This window comes from Pipistrellus hanaki, assembly GCF_964339955.1.
Source record: "Pipistrellus hanaki genome assembly, chromosome: 5".
In the NCBI taxonomy this organism is placed as follows: domain Eukaryota; kingdom Metazoa; phylum Chordata; class Mammalia; order Chiroptera; family Vespertilionidae; genus Pipistrellus; species Pipistrellus hanaki.
The window spans coordinates 53,202,509-53,214,706 of record NC_140507.1 but is presented as its reverse complement, the minus strand read 5'-3'; the positions used below and the strand labels follow the sequence as shown (position 1 = coordinate 53,214,706).

Genomic DNA, 12,198 nt, shown 5'->3' with positions numbered 1-12,198 from the left:
TAAATAATATTGTATGTATTTAAGGTGTTCACCTTGATGTTTTGATTATACATATACATTGTGAAATGATTACCACAATCAAGAAATTAACATATACATCAGCTTACATACTGAGTGGTGAAATTCCTCAAGATCTCAGCAAATTTAAGTTTAGTATTAAAGGGCCCAATCTGCCCCCTCTCACAGTCTAGGAGCCCTCGGGGCAGGAGGCAACCCAGAGATCAGGGGAAGGCGACGCCTCCATCACACCTCTGCTGCTGCCACTGCTGGCAGTGTAAGCCTCAGCAAGCCCTGGTTAACTGAGCCTCAGTACTCTTTCTGGCCCTCCTGGCCCTCACATGAGCTTCCTGCAGACCTGCACTGTAGCAGTTTTCCTTTCCTCTCCTGCCAAACTTCTTTCCCACAGCCTTTCCTCCTCAGGGCTTCTCTGCCATAGGGGAAAAAAAAAAAATGAAGAGAAAGAGAGCAAGAGAAGGGGGAGGCTGAACGAGTGAGAAAACCCAGGCTGTGACTTACCAAGGATTTTTGTCAAAAGATGAAAGTATCAAAATGTGCCAGATACAAATGGTGCTTTAAAGTAGGAACATATGTTTCACTTTAGAAAAGCATTGTAGTCTTCTACTGTAGTCTCTCCCCTTCTTCGTGTTTTGAGATGAAGGGGACACAAAATAAACAGTATCAGATCCACTTCTCGCTATTTTATGTAGTATATTACTTTTCTAAAATTTGAAATATTCAGAATTCTGAAACAGATCTGGCCCCAAATATTTAGGATTACTATCTTCACTGCTACCATTGCCTTCAGATTTTATTCTAAATCTGTGGTTTTCCTCCTTCCTCCCGGGTGTTCTCCCTCCTTCCTCCCTTGCTGGCCTTCAGTCTGTTCGTAATACTGCAGCCAGAGTCCCAGTGAAAATCCAAGTCAAATCAAGCAACTTCTCTGTTCAGAACCCTCCAGTGGGTCAGAGCCGTGGTTCTTTCAGGGCCTCCCAGAATCCTCCCTGATCTGTCCCTGCCTTTTCGTTCCCCAAACAGGCCTAGGATGGGCATTGCACCCCTGCCTCAGGGCCTGTGTGCTTGCTTTTCCCTTTTTCTGTTATGCTTTTACTCCAGGTGACTGGAGTCCAGCTCCCTCATATAGGTCCATCTATAATTCAAATGGCACCTTCTTAGTGAAGCTTTCACCGGTGATTTTTTCCCTAAAGTTGTGCCCTCCACCCACGATCCCTTCGTAATGGCTTCTCATTCCTCAACAGGGTGGACTGAGCGCTCAAGCTTTTGTTCGTGTGGATGTGGAGGACGTGAATGATAACGAACCTGTGTTCAACCCGCCCACCTATGTGCTGAGCATTAGTGGCCAGACCCAGCCGGGAACCGAGATCATCAATGTTCTTGCCACCGACAGGGATTCTGGGGTCTATGGAACAGTGGCTTACAAGCTCCTCCCCAGTGACCTGTCCTCCCTTTTTACCATCGACTCTACCACAGGTATGTGATCCTCCAAAATCAACTTCTTCTGTGAAACAGCCAGAAAATGAACAAGAGAGATTTCTTTTATTAGCAGGGATGTTGCAAGACTCATGTCACCTGCCAAATGGCAGCGAGGTGTATTGAAAAGAGCAAGGGCTTTGTAGCTTGGTTATATTTGGATCTCCGTCCCAGCTTATGATTTTTCATTGGCCCTACTCTCCTTACCTTAAAAAAAGTAGTGCTGATAATCCCTATGTTGCAAAGTTTTTGTGAGAATTAAAGGCAATAATTTAGGAGAAAACGAGCCAATATGTTTCTTTCTCATATGCCATTTAAGGATGACTTGCATGATTTCAGGGAGCTAATCATAGTAGAGCAAAGAGCCTTATACAGACACCCTTTTCTAACACCAGGTCTTGTATTTTCTTAATCTCTTCGCTTAGTTTCCTTGTTTTTTTTTTTTTTTTTTTTTTTTTTTTTTTTTTTTTTTTAAAGTAATACCTAAAGCTCCTATTAGTTCTTTAATAGGACAATTATGCTCCTGCAAAAGATGTCCAATGAGTAAACTGAGTTTTTTAGAAACAGTCATTATTTAAGTTGTCTCCCTATTGGATTCTTATTAACAAAATAATGTTTGAAAAAAATTTTACTAGAAAACATAAAATTACAAGTCTATTACAGTATAATACTTTTGAGATATTAGAGATATTCTGTTCTAAAATGAGGCTGCAAAAAAGGAAATATTGTTTTCTTTATATTTTTTCTTAAAAATTTTTTTTAATTGTTTTATTTTGTGGTAAGAAGACGTAACATGAGATCGGCCTACTTAACAAATTTTTAGGTGCGCAATCCTTTATTGTCAGCTGTAGGTACAGTGTTGCACAACAGATCTCTAGAATTTATTCTGAAACTTAATTGAAACTTTGTTCCCACTGGTTAGCCATTTCCCATTTCTTCCTCCCTGTTGTTTCCTGGCAACTTCCATTCTACTCTTTGATTCTAGGAGTTTGTTTCAGAAACCTCATATAAGTGGGCTAGACATTTGTCCTTCTATTCCTAGCTTATTTCATTTCAGATAATGTCCTCCAAGTTCCTCCATGATGGCACGTCCTTCTTTTTAAAAGCTAAATAATATTCCATTGTGTGTATATATCATGTTTTGTTTATTCATCCACTGGTAGACATTTAGGTTGTTTCCACAGCTTGACTATTGTGAACAGGCTTCAGTGAAAATGGGCGTGCAGCTAACCCTTTGTGGTTACCTTTATTCTTAAAGCTCCTGATCTGAGCATGGGCAGAATGAGCATGTATTGTGAGGGTGATGATAATGTCAGGTGCCCTCGTAGGCATGCTCTGTACATTGTCCTATTGGATCTTTACAACACTCTTTGCAACAATCATATTCATTAGCAACAAATAGTAATTTACACGGGACATCTAATCTGCCAAGTTAGTTTGCCTTCTCACCCAGCCCCTGGTAGAGAGCCACTGCTTCTTGCCAGGAAAGTGTACTTTATCTGGAGTGTGTGGCCGCTGGGGGATTCGCTGTTTACAATGACAGTCTTTCTAAGGCAGAACTTTCCTTGCTCAAAATAACACACTGATGTGGCCCCTTTGACATTTAAAAGATCAGAAGAACATGCTGTTTTAGGATATTGGTCTGCTTATCTCGGCTTTCTCAAAATTCCTCTGAACTGAGGACCTTAACTGCTTGTCAAAACGCCAGGCCCTCTAGGACAATAGCATTGCCAAAATTATGTAGGTCAGCCAGTAATCAGGGTACAGCATCAAAAAGCATTCAGCAGATTGTTTTTAGAATACATCAACATGCTCATCATCTAGTTTCCTCTGGAAGATCTTGAAGAAGGAGTGGCACAGTATCCCATCTTTAGGAGAGATCTCTGTTGTGCTGGCTTCAGTCAGCCACAGGCTCCCACTCCTGGCATCAGGTACAAGACAAATGTCACTGTTAATCACGGAAAACACTTTATGTGAGTCATATCTAGGGAGGTATCATGGTTTTGCTTTTTTTTTTTTTTTTTTAAAGGAAAACCAGTTTTGTAATGCAAGTGGTTATGGGTTATTGTTGATTGGTGCCTATATTATTTTCATGTCAATGCATTTAAGTTGAAGACATTTCTCAGTGTAACAGTACTTAGAATTTAGTTGCACTTAATCACAGCTCATGAGAAATTCATGTAAGCTGGTAATGCTTTGCTTTGATCTTTAGAAGAGAATTGAAAAGCATCATGACTATGGGGAAAAGGTTGCCCAGTGTACAGGAAGTCTTCAATTTGAACAGTTGCATTCAAGTTCATCTGTTGGTTGACTGCCACCCCACATACATTTTCTAAATTGCACATAATCGACTTCCAGGCCATGACATTAGTCATCTAACAATTGATATTCTCAAAGAACTGAACAGAAGCAGTTTGGAATATTTTTTTCTTCTTCTTAATCTGTGCTTTTGTTGTAGCCTATAGAAAGTGCTCCTTTTTGCTTCTCCTATAAGGCCTATCTTTACAGAAGCTGCCAGTGCAAACATAGTCTCAAGGAATTGCCTTTTAGCTATACACACACGCGCGCACACACACACACACACACACACACACCCCACACACACACACACACACACACACACACACATATATATATATATATATATATATATATATATATATATATATATATATATTTGTGGAATAAAAAAAACAAGTGACATTTAGAAATAATTGAAAATTTATTTAAATCCATATTACATTCTCATAAGAAACTGCAAGGGAGTGTCATTGATAATACATAGCAAAATTTCATTTAAATCCTCTTCCCCCATCACAGCTTAGTAGGTGATTTGTGGCCTACCTCACTTTTCTTCAAAACGAACCCAAGCTCTCTTGTTTTCTCTCTAGCTTATCTGTGCTAGCTGGCACTTATCCAGATTTATATACTAGATAAATATATAGATTGTATATACAAGGTATGGCAAAAGTAGGTTTGCAGTTGAAGCATGTGAAACAGTTTATTCTTGTATTATTATTTATTAATTATTATATTATTTTCCATGTGAACAACTATAACCAATTTTGCCTCCACCCTGTATGTATATATAGTTATATAGATTACAGTTTTTACATAGTTGCTTATATAATTGCACAGTTTTATAGTTTAATATAGTTATGTTGCATGAGGAGAATATCGAGAATTTCTACATTGTCACTTCTTCCTGAGTTACTCTAAAATTCTCTCTTTGAGACATTCATTAATTTGCTCACTGGTCCATTCACCCTTTCATTTTAATGCTTCCTATATCAAACGTGCTATTCTATAAGCGTACATAGTGTTTTATTAGGCTCGTGTTTTCCTGAAGACAAGAGATTTTTCCATTGACCTATTTGTGCCACAACCAAGACTCGAGCATTGAAAATAGAGCTCTGTGATTATTGTGTTCATCTGGTAAGAGCAATGTCTTGAAGAAAACTGAAGGGGAGTGGGTGTGGCAATGTCATGGTTGTTTTCCCTTGTGGGTTTATCATCCTGGTCTGTTTTTGATTTTCTAAGTGTGTTGTTAATTCAAAGAATATTTTTGTAAAATGTGTTTAGGCACCAGGAGAGAGATATTGAATTGAGCCTTCATTTCTCTTATTCTCAGTTAGTTTGGGCTTCTTTGATGTGGCCACGAGGTAGACCACAGTGTTCTGAGCTTTAAAAGTAGGAAATACGGAGACACATTTATTAATAGCTCTTTTTTACGTATTTGTAATCCTATTTAATGAACTATATGTAGATTTTTTTTTTACATTGTTTGAAGTATCCCTTTAGTAGCATGGGGAAAAAAGCAGTTCTTTAGCCTTTTTGTGGTATTTATTTAGTCATTTTCCGCTGAAACAAACATAACTTCTAATTCAGATTATTTTAAGGTGATAGAGATTGCAAGCATTTGTGTTTGCAAAAAGTAGTTGAGCAACAATGAATTACGCTGCCTTGCCCATCATCTGATCTATGTTTAGCTATGACATATACAAAATCCAAGGTTAGCACTACAAACCAAACAATTAAAAGGGTAACTGAGTGAATTAAGCTGCCAGCCAAGGGCAGCTGTGCCTCCATGTTTAGCTTCCATGCTGCTCGGCTGTATGGGTTTTACCATGGACTTTAAGTAATGTAGCACAGACTCTATTTTTCTTTATTCCAAGGGCAGATTCTTTTCTAATGTTAGTTTTATGCTCCGATTTGATACCATGTAATGATTCTCATAATTCTTCATGATTGCCACTTTTCTACATATAGAACATTCTGATATGTAGTTAATAAATTAATACCACATCTCATTTCATAAGGGATCTGAGCCTGCTCACGCCAAAACATTCTTTCTTTTATTTGCAAGACAGAGTCTAAAATTAATCACAGGCACCTAACCAGCGTATGTCACTTGTATAGGAAACAAAAGCATGTTGGAGAGTTTTCTCATTCATTTTTTCAATATAAGATCACTGACTCTTGGAGATGAAAGGGACCTTACAATTTAGTGGAGGAAGAAATTGAGGCAGAAAGGGATTTAGTTTCTTGCTTAAAGCACGTAGTTGGTAATATGGCAGATCTGAACTTGAACCTTTTATAACTTCGTTATAAATTTGGATAATTATTTTCTTTGATAGAAATTTGAATCCGTTCTATTTCTGTCAGCTGCTACAACTTAGTTATCTTGATTCATGTGCAAAATAAATAGCTTAATGTCATCTATTTGGTAAATAAGTTTTTATATTCTCACAAACTGAATATAGGAAAAATATCATAAATATCAATAACCAATAAGAAGGTAGTATTGATACCTCATAGTTTTTGTCTTATTTTTTGAGAAAACCACACTTACGGATTCCATGTTTGTTGAAGGTTATGACTTTGTGCTTGTTTTTGTTTTTAACTATTCCATAGCTTACGATTTTAGTAGCAACCTACAGATTTTTTTCTAAGTAGGAATCAGCATGTTGGTTAAGAATATTCCATCTTTTGCGGGAGGTTTGATTATGAAAGTGAGTGTTGCTTAGTTAGTAGAACATGATTTTATATATACACTGTATATTAAACTTAATTAAGAGGACCTTTGTATTTAAGTACTTTTATTAGTCAATCAATTAAAATAAATTTTATTCCAGCAGTTTCCTCTTTTAAATAAAAAAGTGACAAACTAAAGATCATAGCCAAATATTATTGCACATTAAAATTAGTATGCATAAACCCACACACCCAGTAATTAAAACATAAAATAATTAGTAATCTGTATATGAATCTGTATCTGTTTTAAAGTTAAAGTTGGTCCTCTGAATGAGTGATTAATGAAAAAAATGAGAGCCAATTAATCACTGTACATTAAAATACTAGAGACCTGGTGGGAGTCCCCTCAGACCAGTCTGCACCCTCTCCAATCCGGGATCCCTGGGATCGGGCCTAAACTGGCAGACAGACATTCCTCTCATAATCCTGGACTGCTGGCTCCTAATCACTCATCTGCTTGCCTGTCTGGTTGCCCTTAACTGCTCCTCCCATCCCCCACTGCTGGCCTGATCACCTCTTACTGACTCTGCATACTGGCTTGATCACCCTTAACTGCCCCCCACTGCCAGCCAAGTCGCCCCCAACAGCCCCCTCCCTGCCGGCCTGGTTGCTCCTGACTCCCCCACCCCCACAGGACTGGTCACCCCTTACAGTCCCCTCTGCCAGCCTGGTAACCCCACAGAGCCTGCTTGTTCAGTCATTTGGTTGTTCCTCACTATGCCCCTGCCAGATTGGTCATAGACAGCCATCTTGTGAGGGTGTGAGGGTTAATTTGCATATTACCTCTTAATTATATAGGATAGTGTCATACACTTAAAGCTGACAAAATATATAGACAGAGAACTATTTCTTTTATTTACTACTTCATTATTATATATATTATGTATATTTATATGTAATATATATTAGAGAGCTACATTTTCTAGCTCCTCAACTTTAATAGACAGCTCAGTTTATTTAAGAATGTTGGATTCAAGTAAATAAGTTTTCTAGATACTCTTTCTATTCAAATGTAAGAAAAGGGAATGTTTTGGAATACTCAGCATATGTAAGGACAAGCTTAACCTTAATTAAGATTAGCTCTTCTAAGTGGTGAGTATTCAAAGAAACTCACTGGTTCCTTTCTGGTCTCTAGCAGGGATTGTTTTACTTTACAACATTGACTTTAAAGGCCAACTGAAGTAACCATTGGCTCAGAAGAAGCCTAGTAAAATCTATATACATAGGCATTAAATGAACCGTGTTTATGTATAAAAAGACAGATTTGGCCATTTCTCTCCACTGCCTAAATCTTTAATGACTTCCTATGGACCTTTGGCTGAATATCAAATCCTTGTATGCTCAAACCAGGCCCTTCAGGATCTGCCTGCTTTCCTATGTGTCCTTATCTCCAATAACTCTTTTCTTTAATCTATGTGCCCCCTTCTTATATCAACTTCTTCTTTTCCTCTTTCTCCTTCCTCCTCCTCCTTTCTTATGCTATCTTCCTTCTGCAAGTACATCACATCATTTTTCTCCTGCTGAGATCAATTGATTGTTCCCTCTCCTCTTCCCATCTTCACATCTTCACCTACTTAATGACCTAAGTCATCCTTCAGGTCTCACTTTATGAAGGATTGCCAAAGGAGGTACTAGAAAACCAGTACCTTTATATCCAAATTACTAAATTAAGACTTTTTTGTGACTTAAAGTAACAAAAAGAATTTTAATTGTTTGATAGTGATTGTGGAAATTGTAGGAGCTTCCTGAATTTTGACTTAGGGGTAGGGGAACAACCATTTGCCCAAAAATAAATTTAAGTGAAAGAAAAAAATAGTCTTTCTATGATTGCATTCCATGAGCTTTGCTTTATAATCATACTTTTTACCCATATATGACAGCCAGAGATGATCATGTCTGAAGTAGAGAAATGGGCTACATAATGATGAAGCTACATTAAGTGGGGTGGCTTATGAAGGAACTTAAAAGCATGACAGGGAAGTTTAAACTTAATTATTACAGGAAATGAGGAATGACATAGGGTTCTGAGCACTAGCACATTATGGTGAACATGACATTTAAGGAAAATTACCCTGGCAGCACTGTACTATGTGAATTATAGGACTAGAAAAGTTGAACAGGAAATATAAATTAATTAACAGAGACTATATATTAATATATTAATATAATCTAGGGATAAAGTTATGAAGTTTGTACTAAGGAGATAGTAATAAAAAGAGAGAGGAAGAAACTAATTGAGGATATTTAAACAGGAAAATGATATAAGAATGGTGACTGGTTTATAATGAAAAATGATGAGTCACACACAGTTTCTTAATTTTAACTAAGATGATTGATTGTCCAACTGATGTCAAATTGAAAAATATCCCAGAAGAACTGTCACCTAGAAAGAGGTATAGAACTATAATTCAGGTGGAAAGACATGGGAGATACTAGGATAAAGTAACTATTGAAGAACATATAAATATTTTGAAGGAGAGCATATGCAGAAGTGGTTTTTAAACCTTAAAATTGTAAAACATGCAATTCCTGGATCCTTCCCACATCTAGAAATCGGAATATCTGCATAAGAACCTGGGCGGATGATATGGTAGTCAGGCCTAACAAATGCAGCACCATTTATGTTTTTCTGTTGAATTAATTTAGTTTCAAGATGCCCAATGTTTAAGCTCTAGGAAAATGTTATTTCCTTGTCAGATTTTGGAGCATCGTTTTGCAAATGTACTTAAGTCTTTGTTTGGAAAGTGGATATATTAGGGTTCTTCAGAGAAATGAAACCAATAGGAGCTCTGTATCTGTATCTATGTCTACATTTATGTCTATATCTACCTTGAAACACTCTTACACAGACACATGGAATAATGTTTGACCAAATACCTGGGCACTCCATGGCCCAATCAAGTTGGTATAAAATTAAACATCACAGAAGAATCAACAGATCAGATGTCTGATTGCTCATCAGAATTTATTGCACGTTATCTGTGTCTTAATTCTTTCTTTCCCTTCCCCAGGAATTATTTACTTAACATCAACTCTTGGTCATTTGGAATCTACTACAATTCTGTTGATGGTCTGTGCTCAAGATGGTGGCGGGCTCACCTCTGTAGTTAATGCCGAAGTCACTATACACATTCTTCAGACAACTCTGGCACCAGCTGAATTTGAAAGGCCTAAGTACACTTTCTCAGTTTATGAAGATGTACCCGAAGACAGTCCTGTCGGAATAGTGAAAGCAAAAGAGTCCTTGAGTAAGTACTTCTTATCCTGCATTGAAATTGATTGTTGGAGCATTTCCTGTGTTTTCTTATGCTGTACAGTCTTGTATTAAATATTTTCTTCTCTCTGTGCAAGAAGAGTGGAGACCACACAATTTGTGTCTTACTCATAGTTCTTCAACATTATTTCTATCTTATAATTTTTTTCTATTCAGAAAAGTAATAGGTACTTTCAAAATAAAGTTTTAAATTAAAAAAAAACTCAATGTAAACAATATACATCTCCTACATCGCACTCCCCAAAACACATGCACACACTTCCAAAAAGTTTTTTCTACAAAAATGTATCCTAATATCTTTGTTGTCTTACAACTATCTTTTTTTCTACTATATAATTTCTATGGTATTTTTTTTTTGACCCCCTCCCTCCCTCCCACACATCCCCTCCCTGGTATTTTTTCTACTGTATATTTTTTCTGCTCTTCACTGCACAACTTTACAGGTAACTGTATATCATTTTGTCTCATGATATAAAGTTTGAATGATTTTATGAAACATTTCTCTGTCACTATCAATTTGAATGATTTACAGTATTTTGCTTGTCTGCATAGTACTCAAGTAATGTCCTTGTGAGACTTGTAGAAGTTTCTGCAGGAGAAATTCCTAGAAGAGAATAATTTGTTCAAAGGCCTTGCCCTCCCCTTCTCCTAGCTCCCTCCTTTCCCTTCCCTCAACTTTTGTGGAGGATATTTGCCGTTCAGAGGTAGATATTATAGAATAACATCAACATAAACTTAACTTGGCTCCCTCAAATATATTTAAAAGGCATCCAAATAATTTTCTGAATGTCTTCTCCTTTTGTAACTAATGCAAGAGGAATGATGACCGATAGCAAGCCTGTGCCTTGCTTTGTGTACCGTTATCCACTACAGCATCTTAAACCATATGTTAACTTTTCACCAGACTTTGGAGATCTGGGGAAGACGGAAGACGTTGGATAGTATTCTCTGTAGATGCAGTATACATTAATAGTTCAGATTTCAGTGTTTCCACAGGTACATTCTTTTGACATACAGGGATTGCTTTATTTTTTATTCTTTCTTTTTTTCTTTTCCCTTTTTTATTCAGATTCCTCAGAGCCAATTTTTTACAGGATCTCCTCTGGTGATCTGCAGGGAATGTTCTCTATCCACCCTTGGCTGGGCACCATTCGAACCCAGAAGCCTCTGGACCACGAAACGCAACCCACAGTGGTGCTCACGGTCCAGGCGCAGCTCGGCAGCTCCCCCGCCTGCGGCAGCACGGAGGTCAACATAACTGTGATCGATGTCAACGACAACCATCCAGTGTTTGCCAAAGCCTCCGACGAGGTCAAAGTGCCGCAGATCACACTGCCCGGCACAGCCCTGTACCGTGTGCGTGCAGAAGACAAGGACAGTGGTTGGAATGGGTTCATCCGATACTCCATTGTGAGTCAAAATCCAGGCATCTTTTCCATTGACTCGGGGCTGGGTGTGGTGTACCTCAACGACAGCCTGGCAGACGCTGTGGCCCAGAAGCACACACTCACTCTCATGGCCCAGGATCTCGGCGTTCCTTCTCGAGCATCCTCGTTCCTGCTTACAATAGTTATCGAAAAACAAGAATTGAACCCATCCTTGATTTTTGGAAATTTGGTCTATCAAGTCGAAGTTAGTGAGTCTCTCTCACCGATGACCCAAATACTGCAGGTACAGGCCTACACGCGTGGCCCACAGCACAAAACCTCTCAGCTTCTCTACTTGCTGGAACCCAGCGCAGACTTTGCTGTGTTCGCTGTTCACCCTTACACTGGTTGGATTTATTTGCGGCGACAGCTTGACTATGAATCCACCCAAACATATCATTTTAGAGTGTTTGCCTGGATCCCAGAGGACGGATTGTCACAAAATGTGAGCACTTCAGTAATTGTTCATGTCCTGGATGAGAATGACAATTCCCCTACCTTCTTGCATGATATGTTGTTTTTGAAAGTGGAGGAGAGCCCCCTACCCCAAGGGGTAATAGGCAGAATTACAGCAATTGACAGAGACTCGGGAAAGAACGGACAGCTGTCATATTTCCTTCTGTCTGATGGAAAATTCTTCAAGATGAATCCTCATACAGGTAGCATTTTGTAGCTTCCCCTTATTCCTTTAAAATTGGAATTGACAAAACCCTGATCTTTTAGTTATCACATTAGTGCAAGCATATAATTAAAATTATGGTCTTTAGTGCATACCTTATTGAGTACAGTACTGTGATTTTAAAATTAAGTAAAAACGGATGAAATTTTATTTCTAATGATTCATACTTCTCTTGACTCTCACCCACATATTACTAATATACAGTATGGCTCTTACTCTAAATTAGAGATACAGTCAGAACTGGGTTGAATAAAGCCTTTTATAAGGTCCAATTTCTTCACCAACCTTTTTTTTCA

At 38.0% G+C, this 12,198-nt stretch overlaps 1 protein-coding gene across 1 annotated transcript in view; it reads left to right on the top strand.

Annotated features, from left to right (window-relative positions):
- DCHS2 (dachsous cadherin-related 2) overlaps nt 1–12,198 on the top strand; it is a 176,627-nt gene that overhangs the window by 102,410 nt on the left and 62,019 nt on the right. Inside the window, exons 3-5 of the mRNA XM_084883976.1 lie at nt 1,257–1,488; nt 9,534–9,770; nt 10,866–11,882. Of these exons, the coding sequence (XP_084740102.1) occupies nt 1,257–1,488; nt 9,534–9,770; nt 10,866–11,882 (1,486 nt within the window). The remainder of the gene's footprint in view (nt 1–1,256; nt 1,489–9,533; nt 9,771–10,865; nt 11,883–12,198) is intronic.